Raw genomic sequence first — 17,452 nt, 5'->3', positions numbered from 1 at the left:
CGAATGGGAGAAAAAGTTTGTGCTTCCTTTGCGTGCCTTTATGTGGAGTTTCATAAATGGAATTTGTTCTGAGTCCCCTTTCTCGCGGTTATTTCGTCATCGTGATCTCTTCGTGCCAAGTCCGACCATTGAGGGCGATGCATCTAGATCGAGAGTTATATCCAGAAGCCTATATTTAGCACTGCCCTCCTCCTTTCCCTCTTCGACTCGACTCTTCCACACAACAGCAGAGGACATTCGAATACATTATCTCTACTCCGATATCACGTCTATGGATATCATAAATCTCTTTTAGGTGCAACTTTGAGCCACAGGGTGAATTCTTAACAGCAGGTTAGTATATTCGAGAAGAGGCATCCGCCAGTAATCCCCCTAACAAGGATCTCACTCCAACAACAACGATTCTGCCTGCCATTTTGTGCTCCAAGACAAATGCAGGTATTTGTTAGTACCGCTCACGAATTCCAGTGAGACGTTTAATAGAGAGACTCCACCCTAATTATGTTCCGCGTTTTGTGATAACATACTGTGGAGTTGGCTCAAGTCTGTGAACAAACGGATTATATTGTTCCTGCGAATTTAAGACACTGCTTATACTGTTCACAGTCGCAATGTATAGCTTACTGCGTCCTATCACCCAACATGAGGGGGAAATGGGAGAGGTAATTTAGCATAGATATCTGTATCCTGTTAGTGTTCTGGGTAATTCCAGCAAGAGGGTTGATCAATTAAATCCGCCCTCATCGTGTTCTGCAATAGTCGCGAATATGACGCTGGAAATAGCACTAAAGAGATATATGGCATTTGAATTTGGGTGTTATTTTTTTTGCAAGGCCTGAGTGTTGTCAGTTAGCTCATCAAGAACTATGGTTGAGCAGTAGCGCGGATACCGCCACTTTCAGACGAGTTCGAATATCATCTTCTTATTAATAACATAGCTACCACGATGGCGTAAAAATGCGGATGGATGGTCAAGGACTGCTTGCAAAACTGCCCGGACCAGATGATTCGTCGCGGAAAGGTCATGGAGACGTATTGGAAAGCAGTATTAGCTCTAACCATGGAGCCGAAATGGATAACCCATAAGAAGAACGTTAGGAGCTCTTGGCTAGGATCGAGAGTGATATCACTATGATAAACACTATTGCTCTTCACAATATCATGGAAAGGACGTCGGATGCCAACGGAATTGCAGAAGAGATGCCCCATTATATGATCCGTGTTCATCGCAGCCCTTCACAAGGAACATCTAGACTATGTTCCTATCACCAATGGAGAACGCATCGATAAATCAGCATACCATAAAACCCAGGTCACAAGCCTGGTTCTTCGGTTTGACGGATGTGTGTGGGGTAGGCATGTGATTCTCTTATTTGGAAGACGAGAGCTCATCGTTATGTTATTCATCTAACTACTTATCAAGGAATCCCGACGTATTGGAGGATTCGAGGCCGCCATTGACAGGAATACCACTTTCCAGATTATCCTGCTGTAAATGGACGTTGCTGGAGACGAACCGTATGTTGCCATATTGGATTGCTACTAGAGATCTTGGAAATTCATTTCTAAGTTCAAGTAATGGTCGTACAGACAGCCAGTTGAATCCGCACGGATCTACCTACAGCTCCAGGCCCTCTCGGACAAATGGTGAGGAAGTAATATTTGAGGTGGCACGTCACTAACTTTTAGGTATCATGATGCTGCCCTAGAAGAAGAGCAGATCTTGCTGAATGAACATGCGGATCACAGTCTTTGAAGGTAGCCAAGGATGGCAACTTGTCAGGACTGGATCAAGATTATGTCTAAAACGGCATGTATATTTGTGAAATGAGAAGTCATTTAGAATGATACAACATCATATTCCATAGGCACTTTCATGTGAATATCTCCTGGATACTTAATTGTCTCGATTCCCTTTAAACTCGACCCGGCCGGGTAAAAATCCGCGATGTCATTGCTACTGCAGGAATATTCCCCGCCGACGCTACTGATACAGAGAACGATACAAGTGTGACTGAAGTCATTGATATCTCGAAGCCGCACCGGATTGAGACTGGTCTATTCGGATTTCAGGCAATGCGGGTTAATGGGGGTGTTCGAGTTCTCCACATGTGGCCATCTTAGCGACGGTCCAGTAGCAGCAAATCCAGGCAATGGAAGATTGATGAAGATATGATCGGCCTTCACATTGGTCAGTTTTTGCCATAATATATTCATTCAATTCATCTTCTTCCTTGCTAACCCACCAACCACCGTATCCTTCAAGACCACGTACGCCATTCACTACCAGAAGCTCAAGTGGTTTCTTCTCTCCAATGCAATAATAATTCAGACGTTTAAGGGGACATCTTCGCTCCGAACCGTCGGGAAAGCAGCGAAAACTATAACTGGTAATTATCGCCTTGAATTGTGCAGCAAAGAGCCTGCACGGGGAGTGTTGAAACTTCTTGTCGAAGTCACGAAATAGAGAGAATTCTTTTCGGCGTGGCTAGTATCTCAGGGGCTATTTGTGCAGCTTCAATTCTGAAGAATGGTATTTTACTTACCTTCCAACTTGGTTTGTTTTTCCCCTTGACTCCTGAGCTATCGTTCTTAGTATATCTTCAAATTACTACCAAGAGAATTGGGGAGTTCCGTTTGCACTAGTTTGATTCAGTTATGGCTCACAGCCCTCAATTTGTTATTCTTCCCTGCGGTTTAGGTTCCTTCCCCTTTGTCATTGCTCGTCAAATAAGAGTACGAATGTAAATCCAAATTTACTCACTTTGTTGAGTGTGTATCACAACGTTGCATACCTCACCCATATTCTATAATCTGTTGCAGCATATATGCAGGCTTAGGATCTATTACCTGTATCGCGTGTAGTTGCAACGAGTCCCTTGGGGAAAAAAAAGCATCTACAAACGGTGATTTTGGAAAATCATCATGTCATGATTCCGAAATCATGTCGAGCCACGGTTGGTGCACCGGGCCCACACCCCCAACCAATTTCAAGCGCATTCAACATTACGTGTACTTGTTAACAGGATAGCTACAATCTATACCGACTCTTTCCATTCAAACTCAACATCCTACCTTCAGCATTCATAGTCCATCATGGCGGCAAACCACAACGACAAAGACGTACAGAGTCCCACTACTCTAGCCTCATCTAAGATCTCTTCAATTCCATCGTATCCCCAAATAAACTGTTCGTCTACCAAAGCACCAAAAGCTCAAACCAAATCAATGCCAGGGGCTTATCCAACATACCTTGAGAGCGAGCCCGAGTCCCAGTCCAAAGAGATCCAGCCAACGATCCTCACACCCGGCCCCTCTATTCGCAATCCCAAGACCGGGTGGGAACTCATCTACGTTGTTCGAAGCAAGGCGTTGGATGCCGTTTTCCAACCCATTCTTTTCTTCGGGGTTGTCTGGTTTGCACTTATATATTACAACGTGCAGGTCTCTTCCGGAGGAACTGAAAATCCAGTCTCGGCAACGACAACGACTGTAACGTATATCCAAACAATCCCGGCTGCTACTACTACGGAGACGTGTACGATGACGGTGCTTAGTACTACCACGTGCACTGTGGAAGCAAATCCAGCGACAGTGCTTGATACTATCATATGTACTGGATAGGCAAAGCCGACGACGGTGTTTGATTAGTTATATGTCCTTTTGATTGAATGTACTGGAGGCTTAAATGAAGAAGGTAGTACTGGTCACATAAATATGAGTTGCTCCTGTTCTCGCGGACGCCTGTGGAATAGGCGAGCTCCTTAATTGAGATAGCGTTAGCATAAGATATTAGGAGAGCGTAGTAAATATTGGAGACTAGAGGCCAGAGGTATGGTTATACGAATAGCGTGGAGGCAGACAGATGTAAGACTAGATTTATAAGGGAAATGCTGTTAATTTACTACTATATCTCCCTACAAGAACTAAAGCCGTTTCGGTCTAACACCCCACTCCCTTCAGAATCCCCTCCATTACCTCATCTTCCTTTCCCTTTGCCCTGCCCTTCGCCACAATCCCCTCAGTCGCGTCCTCTACCAATTCTCACTTAATCCGACTGAACATCCCATAAAATCCTCCTCACCTACTCCCCAGCTCCACATAAATCCACACGAACATTATACATAAATTTCTTCTGCGGACCTTCCGTTCGTCTAAGGACATCCCACAATGCCCTCGGATACACAAAATCCTCATCTGTGACTTCCCAGAGCGTACCACTGGTTTGCCGACCCATCGTTCGTACAATTCATTCTCTGCAACGGATGCAGGAAAGAAGTTGATCGGTTGCAACGGCAAAGGTAGTTTGGCTCCGCTCCGTAATTTGATGTTAGAGTTGCAGGTCCGTCGCGCTACCAAGGCGAATATACGCGGAGCAGTCTGTTCAGGGGTAATTGCTGGTAATGAATACCGACGCAATGGCGCTGACTATAGGGGTACGAAAACAGTCGAGCTTGCAAAATCGGGTCAGCGCTTAGTTCGATACTTGTATGAACCGGCGCAAAAGCGAGTTGTTAAATCCCAGCGAAGTAGTTTGATGGTTTGCGGTTTAGAGTTAGTTTACCAATATGCCAGAGAGGGATGTAAGACTATGGCCAATCTTTAGTGTCGTCAAAGACGTTGAAGCGGTATGTGGAGGCTTGGGCTGGTGTCACGGTCTGGTATTATAGTGTCTAGGTAGGGTAGTTTCCGTTGTTGAGTGCGGTAAAGAGATCTTTGGAGTTCTAGTCCGGGGTTGTGGGATATAAGTGGACAGCTTCATTGTGGGTGAGAGTCTTGAATCCTTCATCATATATTGTATTAGCGTAGGTATCGATACTTAGAATTGCGACAAAGGGAGGACTTTAGAGTCACGAAATGCAGCTTCCTCTAGGATTCTTTTGCAGTCGAAGTGCGCTAGAGGTCGATGAGATGGATGTCCTGTGGGAACGAGTCCATTCGTGCCGATGCGTTGAGAAGTGAATGGACTGGGTATGGGTTACCGTTGGAGGTCGTGTAGACGGGCTGAGAATTATGGCCGTTCGCGGTCGTGATGGCGTGCATCAAGTACTGGAAAGATTTCTAGTTGATACGGTGCGATTAGATGAAGAAGAAGCGGTTGGGGGAATGAACTTGAGAGGAGTATATTCTCGGTGAGAGTTTGAGAAATATATTGAATAATATCCGATCGATAGAATGGTTCAACCTACCCTTCTCAGACGTCAAGATTATACACTTTGCTCCTCGGAAGCCACTTCCAACCATGCACATGTTGCTCATTAACATTGAATCTAGCCGTCTGTTGTTTTGTCTTCCTCGATCAGCCAATTACAAACCCGCTTTTCTTTGAACAATGCTTTAATGTGCTGGGCTAAATCCCAGGCAAGCATGGTCGCCTTCACTGGGCATCGGAAGGAATACGCTGGGATCCATACCGGATACCTCTCTCGAAAATACCTCGTCAAAATGTCAAGTGCAGCTTCCAGCATGCCCAAGGCTCAAAGGCTCGGTAAGTGGCCTTTACTATTAGGGTGATTCAATCGAAACTTGAGACACTAGGCTGGACAGGCGTTTCTCGACTTATTGTTCTAGATCAGCGTGATGTCGTGCGTTTGAGTTTCTCCGCAGCGGCTTGGTAAGTTAACATGGGTGATGTTAGCAGCACATGAATGCGTGTTCTTTACCGAACCCCATCCATATACAAGCTTTGATGACCGAACTTACTGAATGACGAAACGCAGAGCTGGCTAGTATTACAGTTAAGGCAAGGGGTTTCCAAGATCCCGGCTGCCACAACGCTCTTCAGTCATATGCATTCCTCGCAAGTTCGATTCAGATGTAAACAGCATTCATCCTTTTCTTGAAATTCGCCATAGGTGGAAGAAATCCTCATTGAAAACTAACTTCTGGGGCGCTGCTCACCACCGGTTTCCGCCATACATAGAAGTCGTATTAAAAGGAGAGACGAGGAAAGTCGCCGAACAGCACTCCTCAGGGCAGAAGGTCACTCCTCACAAGTCGAGGAGCTTGGACGTAAGAAAACAAGGAGAAAGATGAAAGGGCACAGCGACTTAAGCGCCCTTGTGGTTTATGCTCATGATGGACGTCTCGCAAAGAGACGCAACTCGTGAAACTGCTTACTGATTAGTACATGGACAGTTGGTCGAATAAGGTCTTGGGGACCTACATAAAATTGGGGCGACACTGGAGGCTCCCAATCTTGACTACACTCGAAGCCTTCGAAGATACCCTTACACATATCCAAACTTTCATGGTTCATTCTCGAACGGGGCCGGCGGGTTCACCCACATGGTGCATTTGGTCTCAGAATGATTTTGGCGACAACACTCGGAGCAGTGCTAGTGGTGTTGTGGATAATTGGGATAAATTGGCTAGGCCTATAGTCCTAAACTTGCTGACAGGTATTGATGATCGCAATGAGAATATGCTTTTAGTGGACGAATTTGACTGTCAGGCCGGCTGGCTTGCTGCAGCAGCTGGCGGCCCTGTTTTAGTGTGGTTAGACATCGGAGATTGCAAAAAGTCTCGAGAGTCTAGAGGGACGTATAGAACCCAGGTGAGGCCAGTGTCCCCTTTGCCGCGCTTCATTAGCGGAGGCTGCAGTGTTGGAGACGACCGCTATAATGATAGAGATTGCAACGAGGGCTCGTATATTAGATGTTTTGAGATTCTTTCGCAGGATAAGAGTCAATTGATTGAGTGAGAGAGGAGAGGCTCCCCAAAGAAGGAATGGATTGGAGTTCATAACTATGTTGATGGAGCTCTCTGAGACTCGCAAACTAGTATGTGGCGGCGGCGAATTGACGCATTTTGAGGCCACATATGCGAAGGGCTGCTCGTGCTTTTATAATTTGAAGAAGGAAGGAGCACTCCCTCACTCCAGGAGAGAATGTAGAGACGTTGGTCCCGTTGTAGGTAGACGACTACCGGAACATGCAAAATTCTGAAGCAAAAAAGGAGGAAGAAAGTAAACTCGTGAAGACGTAGGTAAGGGAGTTTCTTGGAATCAAGTATGGATGAGCTAGCCACCGAGGTGAGAATAATCCACCCTCTAACCCCCTAAGTTAATACCTAAGAACGTCTGATCACACTTGCTCTTCCCGTATCCCACTACACACAACATCAGCACATGTGCCACCTTCTCACCTATTCATGAATATGGAAAACTTACGATAGAAGTGCGTCTCGTTCCCCTTTTCACCGCACTGATCATTCACATATGTCTCGAAGTACCCCTCACAATTGGTCGCCCAATCTATCTCCGCATTCCCACACTGCGCCCCGAGGCGGATCTGTGCCGTCACATCACGAGCGTATCCTTGGGTGGGCATAGTCATAGGGACCTGTTGGCCTGGGATGCAGGATGATAGCTGCTGGCATGCGTTATGGATGGCGGTTTTGGCGTCAGCGATGGGGACAGCGCGCCACCAGCATCGGGAAGTCCTAGAACTGTGAGATAGGTGTAGGTAAGGGGATTGGAGGGAGTAAGGGGCTTACCATTCATAATTGAATGGGGTACAAGCATTGTCTGTGCTATTGCCCAAAGCTGGGATAGCAACCGACAAGCCGCGCATGGCAAAGGCGGTGATTAGAGAGGTGGTACGGAGGAAACGCATGGTAGCAGATCCTACCCCTACTCTTTGTATAGTATACCAAGTTAATGAGTAGGGCAGGAATAGGTTGGGGGTAATGAATTGGGAACAAGGAACAGATTTTATACAAACTACCGTCCCGCTGTTGTGGAACCATCCGGCGTGTCCGAAAAACGGCCTGTCATTTGGCGGACGATGACCAAGGCAGGGTTTATTGGAGACACCTGTTTCTTGGTTGCAAGCGGATAGGGCAAAGCCCGTACCACCATTTCCCTCAAAAGCTAAGGTGTGTCCCTTGTGGATTGTCACTGCTAGAGCACAACCATTTCTCAAAACCGGTTCCTAGAAACTAAGATCTGAACCAGGAAATATTGTTCACGAATATACCTATTTCGGCTTTACTGGTCTCTGGGCGGCTGTGCGCCTGAGTTTAGCTGGGTTCGCGCCATTTCGTAGTCGGAACCAAAGTTGAGGGCGGCTACTCCCAGAAAACCAGACAATCTCTTGGGATGTCTGTTGCTTCTAGGGGATCAGTATATAAATAGGCGAATAATTACTCAAATAATTATCATTTTACTAGGGGTTAGCGCCACTAATAGATCATTGCAGTCTCATTGAGGAACAAAAATCCTCAACCTCGACACCCTCCCAAACCCCAGCAACACTCTCAATCAATCATCCCCTTTGCATCACTTCAATACTGAAATCTCGGACACCCCACCCAAGAACCAAACCATATATCCACCCAAATTCAACAAAATAAACTGCCCATCACATGTCGCCCCAGAATTACCCACTAAACATTGCCATTAATTCAACATCACTCAATCCCCAACCATCCATCTCATAGCTTACTTACACTTAAACTCTCGGATGAGCCTTCTGACATGGCGTATCCCCTACATCCTTAAACAACCTTACACAACCATCCATACCTTAATTCTCCACGCCTTTGCATTGGTCGCCCGGTTTTATCGTGACAAGATACCTCGGCACAAAGCCTAGAACTGGTGCGCCTTCAGTTCTCCATAGCTGGGGCGTGCAGGCTGGGATCTCGTTTCATGCGTTTCCCATGGCTCTCGCCGCGAGTGGAGGGTCGATTTGGTGGCCGATATACTGGTTCGGATAATGTCAAAGCGGGTGTTTTGCTTGGGTTAGAGGGTGGTGAGGAGGAAGGTGAATGCTGCGAGGAAGCGCATTTTGGTAGATTCGGAGGCAAGTCTCGCAAAGCGAGGCACGGAGAGGGGGATTTATGTGTAGAGGGGTGGCGGGTTGGACCCAGATGGTATTTGCCTGCTCTATGAGTGTAGGATGTTTGTTCTTCACATGGTAAAGGTGAGGGAGGGTAGACGGTAGCGATGCTTGATTATGGTTCGTTTCTGGTGTTTCTATGAAAATTGCATTCAAAATGCGAGTGAAACCAAATGTTCAAACCTTCACATAATTTCGTGTTGCCAGCAGTGGCCATTGCTAGCCATTGTTAACGTAGAAGTACTCAAAGAAGGGACACAAATATGGGGTATAAACCAACGGTTGATATCCACATTTCGGTTTTCGTTCACTACACCTTGCATGTATAGCATGTTATAACACAAGAGGGAGCATGATTAGGGTGGATTCATTCTATTAAACCTATTGCTGAATTAGGAGTTACGTTAATAGAATCCCATTTCTTGTCCTGAAAGAAGTCCGTGTCATGTTCCACAATCTGTGGTAAGATGCAGTATTCATTGACGTTGATGCTGACGGTAAGGCCGACAGAAATTTGAGCGAATTAAGGCTTCTAAAGGCTTTCCCATTGCAATTTCTAAGCTGGGGACGGCTGACATCTTATTCCAGAAATAAATCTGAGGGAAAAGTGTCACCTCGCCTCAGTTCGGGACAGGCCCTGAAATTAGAGATACGAAGGGTGGCCCGATCCCGAACGGGCAACAAGGATTCGACAAGTGTGTGCACAAGCGATATCGGGACGACTGCAAGGAATGGTCCAAATGGCAGAAAAAGCTCTGATGGCATTATAGGTAGCGTTTTTGGGGATGATCGAGGAGTTCGAAATTGTAGAAGTTTGGTCTGAATGGACTTCTGTGACCCATTATACTCGCCGTATAAGGAGAGGTGGAGAGAATTCAAAACTGAGAAAGCAGGATTTGGCTCCTCCCTGTAGGTTACCCACTCTTTGGTCTACACTGGAGTCGTTGGAATGGGGCGGCTTCGCAAAGCAAGAAGCAACTCTTCTGGGAATCCATGGGCTGCTTCGGTTACAGTGATTACTGCTGCTGTATCACTCTAAGCCCCCACATCCTGGTAACTGGTAATTTTCCATCAATCAAGCTTCCTAGTTCGTAGCCAAAGCCTTCCTTCTCTTCATCTCTTGATAGTCGCCAGCGTCCTTCGGGTGCCCTCGACGATAAGCTCATGCTCAATACCATGTATCCTCTGTTCTAAATCCTCCAACGACTCTCCTTCCCTCAATGGTACCTCTTGAGTAACAATCGCCTTCCCCGCATCCACCTCTGCGATAACCTCATGTATCATTACCCCCGTCCTCTTAATATCCCCTTTCTGGAATGCTTGCCATGCCCTCTCTATCGCTCCAGCACCTGCGAATTCACCTGGTAGTGCAGGATGCAAATTGATGATCTTGATGTCGGCTTCCGCTATCGGGTTTAGGAAATCAGGAGTGACTATGTGCATCCAGCCAGCGCAAACAATGACGTCGGGTCGAGGGTCGAGATTGAGGACAATTTTAGCTAGATCGGCATCGTATTCGGCGCGGGCGACTTGTGCGCCATCTAGCGTTTCTGCGTGCTTCTTCTTGTATGGGACGAGGTTGTGGTAGCTTGTTGGTATTGACGCTTTCTTCGCGCGTTCGAGGCCGTAGGCTGCTTTTCGACTTGGGACAGGATGTCAGCGTTATCCATGCTGGAGAACGATCATTGACATGTTAAGTCTTGGATGATGACGACATACTTTGATATGACATGCGTAATCCGCGTATTTGGGAGTGCGGAGGAGGCGCAAGCATCGATTAGAGCTTGCAAATTGGAGCCGTTTCCCGAAATTAGGACTGCAAGATTGAAATGAGGTGTCGACATTGCGTGTACTATAGGCTGGTTAACCAAAGAACCAATTCACTCATTAAAAAAACACACTTACCTTGCGAACATGGAGCAATTTACAGAGACTTGGCTGATCTTAGCAAAAATTCTGATGCGGGGTGAATTACCCCGCCACCTTTTTGTTCGACGCCGAAGTATTAGCGCTGGATCACGTGGATCCAATTCACCGTGCACTAATTGAATTGAGAATGATTCATGAACAATGGAAGGGCATTAGAGCGAGAAATGAGGGTTAGCTAACCCTAAGTCGGAACACACGTCCGATGGTAGCACCTTAAACTCCATTCCGTTCCAGACGACTCACTCCTGTTGCATAGAGATATTCAGGCCTTTACCTTCTTGGAGCTTGCGATCGAAGCCACATCAATATCCTCATCATCTTCATCGTCCTCAATGATCACAGCTCTTTTTCGCTTGCCCTTACTTCTTTCACTATTTTCCTCACTCTCAACCGGATTTCGCCTCGCCCTCTTCTCAATGCCCTCCAGCCTTTCATTGTATTCCTCTTGCTGGTTGTTTACCCCGCCCTCAACTGCGTGTATACGCTCCTCGACGTCTTCCGTCGCGTCGAGTTGGTCCGCGTTCTGTCGGTAGATACGATCTTTTAGCGCTAGGCGCCAGAAATAGAACTTCCGGTCGTTTTCACCACTCGACTTCTCTTTTCGGGTGATGCGGGCAGTGTTGCGGTTGAGGAGGGGTATTGTCGATAGGAGATGAAGTTCGACCATCCGGTTAAATTGACGAGGGACCATCTTAGCTTCATGCCGGAGTGCGGTGAGGTTAGTATCTGAGCCTAGAATGAGCTCGCGTGGAATGGGGGCGTCTTTTCTTAGAGTTTCAGGAGGCAGGGTTGAGGGGAGGGAGAGAGCGTTAAAAGCAGGTAGTGTCCGGAGGAAGACAATGTCGCTGTAGTCGCGCATTGCATCGAACGCCTCACTTGGGTCCTCCACTGTAATCTCGTAGATATTTGGAGTCTTGAGCAGACATTGGTACACTGATTCGTATAACCTAGCTCCGAGGGACTGTCCTTGAAAGGGAGGGAGAACGACGAATTGAGATATCCGTTCGCGGGATGGAGATTGCAGAGGATCTATGTGTTCGTTTATAAGATACGTTTCGGGATCTTGCGTCAGGCGAGGTGGATTGCAGGAAGTCGCGTCCCCGTTGCTGCTAGCTGGCGGAGATGGAAGAGATTTCGTCGCGTGCATTATCTCGAAAGTTGGAAAGACCCATAGTCTATACGTCGTACAGAAGCCAGCGATTGTGTATGGGGATGTTGAGGGGTTCTTGAGAGGAGTGACTTCGTAGAGTAGGAAGAGCGTCCAGCGCTCGATAGTCCAGTCTGGATCGTCCAACTCAAGCAAGCTGCCACCCTCGATGAAGAGAGGTACAAGAACCTGCATGTTCCGGTAAAGTTCCTTTGCCACTACATCGGCCAGGCTTGTCTTCCAAATCTCGAATTGCTTCCCATGTAGCTTGAAACCTTGCAGGAGCTCGCCTGGCGGTTTCCACGAGGACGAGGTTGGGTCAGGTCCTGTGGGCTTGGAGGTTTCGGTAGAATCGAATGCATCTGCAAGTAATCAGAACAGGTAGGCTCTTGCCGTGCAATAGGAACATACTTGGAGCGACAAATTTCCTCAGTGCTTTCTCCATGTCGAGCTCCTGGGTATTGTCCTTGGGAAAGAATTCGTCCATGCACATTTTGTGCTTAAACTGAAGGTCTATCGTCGGCTTCAAATCGTTTGCGCGAAAGTCCAAGTATATCTTGGGGTCCTTGTATCCGATGATTTTCTCTTCATTGCCGAATATTTCGTAGGTGAAGCTTGGATGGAATGGCTCTTCAAGGATGCGCTTTTGCTTGTCTTTGGCGCCGGCAGGGCGGACGAGATTGATATGGAAGCATTCGTTTGAGTTCGTAAGCCCTATACTGACAGTGAGCCATTTTGCGATATGAATTCCACCGAGAACTGTAGCTCACACTCAGCTATAACGTCAGAGAGGTCCGCCATGGCGACCGTGTCGCGCACACCAAAAGGGAGGGGTTGCGAGCTGTTGTCGCGAAAGAACGAGGAGCTGCGGCGTTTTTCAAGCGACGAACTGTCGATAAGCGGGTGACAGTGATAGCGGTAGAGGAAGGAACACGGTCTGGCGCGCGACGTGACGCGTTTTGGCGGCGGGTTGCCGACTTGGTGAGGTCGCTGCTCAGCCCTACGCCGCCAAGTTAGCGTTCCCGACCCTGATGGGTGCAGGAGGATCAGGCACAGTGACCAGCCTGGCAACATCCCTTTACTACCTCCCATCTCCAGGACCCTCTCACCAGTGTCACCACCGCCATGACATGAGGAGGGTTAGTTAGGATTCACGTGGTGTTCATCGTTCGTTCATATTGGGGCTGTCTTGTTTCATCGCCACCTGTCGCGTTATTTCATCAACTCTCCTCAACATGTGGGACGGACTTTTTATGCTGCTCACTCTGAGCACTGTCATGGCAATTGCGTGAGTATCACATCCCTACGCCGTGTCGCTTCCTTTTCGAGAGAATTGTTGTTGTTGTAGTAACAGCGGACAGCTCCTTCCTCGCCGGCATCCTTCCTCTCTCCTTCACCCTGTCGCCGCGCCAGCTCCGCTTCATAACCCTCCTCGGTACCGGCGTCCTTGTCGGCACGGCGCTCATTGTCATCATACCCGAGGGCATTGAGACTATGTACAGTGCCGCTGGGAAGGGACACGCACATGGGACTCGAGATGTCCAGCTCCCGTCCATCTCAGGCCAGCAGAAGGATCTGAAACACCCTGGCCAATTTCCTTCGATAGAAAGATCAGAAGCAAGTGAATTCCTCCCACTGGAGAGGTCGGAGGCAGTCGATACCAGTTTCGTGAGAGGCGGTGCCGTCAAAGCCCCTGCGGCCATCATTGTCGAGAGGACTCCTGAAGACAAGCCAAAACAGGAAGGAAAGAAGGCGGACGAAGACGAGCCGAAGCCGCAGAAAGGTGGTGACGACGATTCAACTGAAGGCCATAAAGAAGGCCACAACCGCATTCATGCTCCTGAGGGCCAGGGCAATGATGGAGGCCCCGACGAGGAACGCGATCCGCACGCCTATGTTGGGGTGGCTTTGGCCTTGGGTTTCATTCTCATGTTTCTGGTGGACCACCTCCCGGCGACGCTGGCCTCTGCAAAGCCAAAGTACCAACCCCTCCACATCTCGCTCTCTGACCTGTCCCGAGGGCCACACAATTCTTCTACTGCAACCCTCACTTCCTCTCCACCTCCCGGTCCTGAGCCAACACCTCCGTCTCGATCTTCATCAACCACCATCGGTCTCATAATCCATGCGTGCGCAGACGGGATAGCACTTGGGGCTTCCTCAACCGCACCGTCAACGGCTCTATCTCTAATCATCTTCCTCGCAATCATGCTCCATAAAGCCCCGGCCGCCTTCGGGTTGACCTCCGTCCTCCTCAAACAAGGACTCTCAAAGCGGACTGCACGAACGCACCTCATATTCTTCAGCTTAGCCGCTCCTGCTGGTGCTGTGGCGACATGGGCGATTGTGAATTTCCTAGGACGAACTCGACTTGGGGGAGAGGATGGCTTAGCCTTCACGACAGGTTGGATATTATTGTTCTCTGGGGGCACTTTCTTGTATGCTCCTTTTATGCACTTAATTTGCTCCAATGGCTAACCGTTTAGATATGTGGCCATGCATTCAATGACGGAGATGACGTCGCCTTCCCTTTCCCACGACGATCCGACCGCAAATGGGTACATAACCAGTAGCAGCCGGGGGGAGAAGAGTGCGCTCTCTAAATCTGACATTGCTACTGCGACAGTGGGAATGCTCGTGCCCCTGGTGACGCAGGTGGGGCATGTGCATTAGGGCGTTTGTCATTTGGGAGGAGTGCATACAAGGACGGCGAAATCGATCTCAATGCTTGGGTAAAGGGACTTTAAACACACAATGATACCATCGAGCTGTTGACATATCACAGCTACGAATATGCAAGATTGGTCTTAGATTTTAGTTTTAGTTTAGCGTTGTTTTCCTTTCTAGTTGATGCATTATTTCTTAAGCACAGAAAATCTTCCATCTGCATCTGATTCTCATTCCTACTAGCTCCATCATCGATCGCGCTAGTACTGCTGCAGCTGAGATCATTGTGGACGCGAGACCCCAATACTGCAAATAGGCCCCTGGTGCCCTGTCTCAAACGGCCTCTTCTTGTCCATAAATCGACTCAATATTTAGGATTCTTTCTCGACATCACATAGGTCACTTACAGCTACCTCATTATAATCGACACCTCTCATACTGCATAGATGGAGTTGTTTTCCTCCTTACTGTTCGAGATCCTTTGGGGCAGTGGCAAGAATCCTCCCACCATCAGTGCGAAACAAAAACTATCGGTATCACCCTAATTCCTAGATGCCTCTCAGACCTTTACTATTAACTAACGACTCTCTAGCCGACGTCTCCGATCAATTCCTCCAAGTCGCCACACAAGGCCACTAGGATTAGACCATCTCCCACGTCAGTCAATCTGATCTCTCAAATTTCAACAATACTGTGCCAACGTTGTCATAAAACTCACTCACGATATCGATATTTTTGCGATTAACTACCATCTCATTCTCTTCCATTCAACCCAAGCTACATTTCTTTACGCCGCTACAAAACACCTATCCTCACTCTTCTAATCCTACACCCACTTCCACTTTACTAAGCTCGTAGCCTTTACCCCTCAGTTCTGTTCCGCGTAACAACCCTCACTCACAGACTCTGGACGCCACCTGTTCGACACGGAACATCGATGCACTATCCCTGGCGATGACGGAATTTGCATACGCTGGCGGGCTGCAAAGACACCCTCGCGTGTTCATCCTCATCAAGCTTGCGGTTGAGAAACCATGCGTTAGAGCGTTGGGAACTGCGCACGAAGATATCCTAGATATGGTGAACGAGATTGGTGTTTTGGGAGGCACTCGCCGTTAGCGGCGTATTTAGGGCCGAGAATTGGGTTTTATTAGATGACGGAGAAATTGGAGCCTATGGGTTTGTGGAATTTGTTACAGGGATGGTGGTTGGGAGGGAGGGGGAAGAGGGAAGAGGGAAGAGGGAAGAGGGAAGCGGCGAGGGCGAGAGCGAAAGCGGGGGCTGTGAGTGTTGAGAGGGTTTGGAGGAGTTGGATGCATTGTTTGGTATGCTGTTCTGGGCGGTTCGGAATGTGAGTTAGGCAGAGGGAGGCCATGAGCGCAGGTGAGGAGTGGTGAAGTACCTCAAGCTCTCACCTAACATTGAACTCGACAGGGCTAGTGTGGAACAGAAATCCGTATTGTGTTAACCTTTTCCCTAATTATAGCGAGTGGTTTTATAGATATACCGTAAGTTACACTGAGAATGTTTCTTATCATGTGGGAATATGCAGTAACTCGCAATTCTAGCTAAAAACTTCTCAGCTGGCGTCTACACTGGTTTCATTTAGTTACTGAACCCAGCCGTCTAAGGGACAACAACAACTAGCACATTATTGGTCTAACCAACACTTAAACTTTTGGATATTAGAACTATTCTGCTTGTTCAGTCTACACTGGTCTTTGATTCTCTATCCTCACCCACCCACTCTCTTGGAAATTCCCGGCACTTTGAAACCATCGGATATAAATATCAACCCCCAGCCCCATACTTCTACAAACCCCTTCCCCATGGCTCCTCTTCCTGTATTCGAAGTAAGTGGAGGTCCTACATATCCACTCGAGCTTCAGGAAACAACCAACATGGCGACAGAAGACAAGGTATGTGATGAGGAATCCATAGATGTCGCTTGTTCTCAAAATTGACGAAGCCTTCGCCCATCAACCGAGGAGACGTCCTCGACTTCAGTAGAGCCGGGAACAGGTGTCACATACCAGAAGAATCTCAGAAGCCGATATTTGGTCTCGAGAAAGAAGGGATGAAAAAATGTAGAAATGGTATCCTTCGATTACCGCAAATTACTCTCCAATCGAAGACTCTAAATGACCGCGGGCGTCCCATGGAAATTTTCTATTTTAGGCTGACTTTCTGAATTCTAATCCATAGTATGCTGTTCATGAATACGGGACAAGAAAAGGGTGCTATTCAGCGTCTTAGTAGAAAACGAAGGCTGCGAAAAGAACAACACTGAAATCCAAAAAAATATGGGGACGAATAGTTTTTATTCGATAATCCGCAGATGTTGTAAGTATTAAATCTTGATGTGCTAAAACATTTTCTCAACCTCTATCTGAATGGTGGAGTAAAAAATGTACCAAAAAAGGTGTTTGAAAGCCCGATGCGGGGGCTAGTAACTCAATTAGACTCATTTCTCGTTCTAAGGATCAGATGCACTCACTCGAACCCGCAACCTTGAGATGTACTTCAATCCAATCGTTCTAAGGGAACGTGAAAACGTAAGAGTCTCACGCTCTACCGATTGAGCTAACCGGGCGACATATCACAATTGTTGCAAATTCTGAAATATATTTGTATATATAGTCAATAGGATAATTTACTCGGAATTTTAGATTTCAGTGTGCCGTGGCGGGGCCAGTCCGAAGCGAGCAACATCTCTCGGGAAGGCACATGACCAAATCTAGAGCCACGAAAGCGCATCTGACAAGCTTGAACGAGTGGTCGGCTCCCATGGTTAAGATTGTGGATAAAGGGCGCTCCAGGACTGCAAAGCGGGTTCAGGGGTAGGAGTCCCACGCGGTTACCCCTG

The 17,452-nt window shown here is 47.7% G+C and overlaps 6 protein-coding genes and 1 pseudogene across 7 annotated transcripts; 3 read left to right on the top strand and 4 right to left on the bottom strand.

Moving 5' to 3' along the window:
- Positions 1–3,096: 3,096 nt before the first annotated feature.
- On the top strand, positions 3,097–3,624 carry BDR25DRAFT_308343 (uncharacterized protein; the record flags this gene model as incomplete). The annotated part of the gene is made up of 1 exon (XM_033691005.1): positions 3,097–3,624. The coding sequence occupies one exon, from the start codon at positions 3,097–3,099 to the stop codon at positions 3,622–3,624; it is 528 nt and encodes a 175-aa protein (XP_033554249.1).
- Positions 3,625–5,367: 1,743 nt separating this feature from the next.
- Positions 5,368–6,703, top strand: BDR25DRAFT_308342 (uncharacterized protein; the record flags this gene model as incomplete). Its single annotated transcript, XM_033691004.1, has 4 exons — positions 5,368–5,488; positions 5,539–5,614; positions 5,856–6,012; positions 6,128–6,703. 4 exons carry the CDS (start codon positions 5,368–5,370, stop codon positions 6,701–6,703), a joined length of 930 nt encoding a protein of 309 aa, XP_033554248.1.
- Positions 6,704–7,085: 382 nt separating this feature from the next.
- Positions 7,086–8,435, bottom strand: BDR25DRAFT_347777 (uncharacterized protein; the record flags this gene model as incomplete). Its single annotated transcript, XM_033694316.1, has 9 exons — positions 7,086–7,141; positions 7,172–7,443; positions 7,498–7,873; positions 7,902–7,941; positions 7,995–8,105; positions 8,186–8,202; positions 8,237–8,258; positions 8,286–8,356; positions 8,390–8,435. 9 exons carry the CDS (start codon positions 8,433–8,435, stop codon positions 7,086–7,088), a joined length of 1,011 nt encoding a protein of 336 aa, XP_033554247.1.
- Positions 8,436–9,778: 1,343 nt separating this feature from the next.
- Positions 9,779–10,755, bottom strand: BDR25DRAFT_274522 (phosphoribosylglycinamide formyltransferase). Its single transcript, XM_033687413.1, has 3 exons — positions 10,749–10,755; positions 10,563–10,695; positions 9,779–10,485 (listed from the first exon to the last, which is right to left on the bottom strand). Exons 2-3 carry the CDS (start codon positions 10,685–10,687, stop codon positions 9,957–9,959), a joined length of 654 nt encoding a protein of 217 aa, XP_033554246.1. The 5' UTR covers positions 10,688–10,695; positions 10,749–10,755; the 3' UTR covers positions 9,779–9,956.
- Positions 10,756–10,959: 204 nt separating this feature from the next.
- BDR25DRAFT_274519 (histone acetyltransferase type B) lies at positions 10,960–12,876 on the bottom strand. Its single transcript, XM_033687412.1, has 3 exons — positions 12,690–12,876; positions 12,331–12,633; positions 10,960–12,281 (listed from the first exon to the last, which is right to left on the bottom strand). The coding sequence occupies exons 1-3, from the start codon at positions 12,718–12,720 to the stop codon at positions 11,035–11,037; spliced, it is 1,581 nt and encodes a 526-aa protein (XP_033554245.1). The 5' UTR covers positions 12,721–12,876; the 3' UTR covers positions 10,960–11,034.
- A 117-nt stretch (positions 12,877–12,993) lies between these two features.
- Positions 12,994–14,789, top strand: BDR25DRAFT_330224 (Zinc/iron permease). Its single transcript, XM_033692512.1, has 3 exons — positions 12,994–13,207; positions 13,281–14,357; positions 14,406–14,789. Exons 1-3 carry the CDS (start codon positions 13,155–13,157, stop codon positions 14,590–14,592), a joined length of 1,317 nt encoding a protein of 438 aa, XP_033554244.1. The 5' UTR covers positions 12,994–13,154; the 3' UTR covers positions 14,593–14,789.
- Positions 14,790–17,067: 2,278 nt separating this feature from the next.
- Positions 17,068–17,179, bottom strand: BDR25DRAFT_t1 (annotated as a pseudogene). Its single transcript has one exon. The product of its transcript is annotated as a tRNA-OTHER (tRNA).
- Between the last annotated feature and the right edge of the window lie 273 nt (positions 17,180–17,452).

This window comes from Lindgomyces ingoldianus (genome assembly GCF_010093535.1).
Source record: "Lindgomyces ingoldianus strain ATCC 200398 unplaced genomic scaffold BDR25scaffold_1, whole genome shotgun sequence".
NCBI classification, from domain to species: Eukaryota; Fungi; Ascomycota; class Dothideomycetes; order Pleosporales; family Lindgomycetaceae; genus Lindgomyces; species Lindgomyces ingoldianus.
The sequence above is the reverse complement of the archived record's forward strand: the minus strand, read 5'-3'. Positions and strand labels throughout refer to the sequence as shown.

Excerpts from the sequence above, each read along its gene's own strand:
- BDR25DRAFT_274522 (XM_033687413.1), bottom strand. The coding sequence starts at position 10,687 with ATGTCGACACCTCATTTCAATCTTGCAGTCCTAATTTCGGGAAACGGC. Across the intron at positions 10,486-10,562 it reads ATTACGCATGTCATATCAAA|TCGAAAAGCAGCCTACGGCC; the intron begins GTATGTCGTCAT and ends TCCTGTCCCAAG.
- BDR25DRAFT_274519 (XM_033687412.1), bottom strand. The coding sequence starts at position 12,720 with ATGGCGGACCTCTCTGACGTTATAGCTGAGT. Across the intron at positions 12,634-12,689 it reads CTCTGACGTTATAGCTGAGT|GGCTTACGAACTCAAACGAA; the intron begins GTGAGCTACAGT and ends CTGTCAGTATAG. Across the intron at positions 12,282-12,330 it reads GAGGAAATTTGTCGCTCCAA|ATGCATTCGATTCTACCGAA; the intron begins GTATGTTCCTAT and ends GATTACTTGCAG.
- BDR25DRAFT_330224 (XM_033692512.1), top strand. The coding sequence starts at position 13,155 with ATGTGGGACGGACTTTTTATGCTGCTCACTCTGAGCACTGTCATGGCA. Across the intron at positions 13,208-13,280 it reads AGCACTGTCATGGCAATTGC|CTCCTTCCTCGCCGGCATCC; the intron begins GTGAGTATCACA and ends AACAGCGGACAG. Across the intron at positions 14,358-14,405 it reads TTCTCTGGGGGCACTTTCTT|ATATGTGGCCATGCATTCAA; the intron begins GTATGCTCCTTT and ends CTAACCGTTTAG.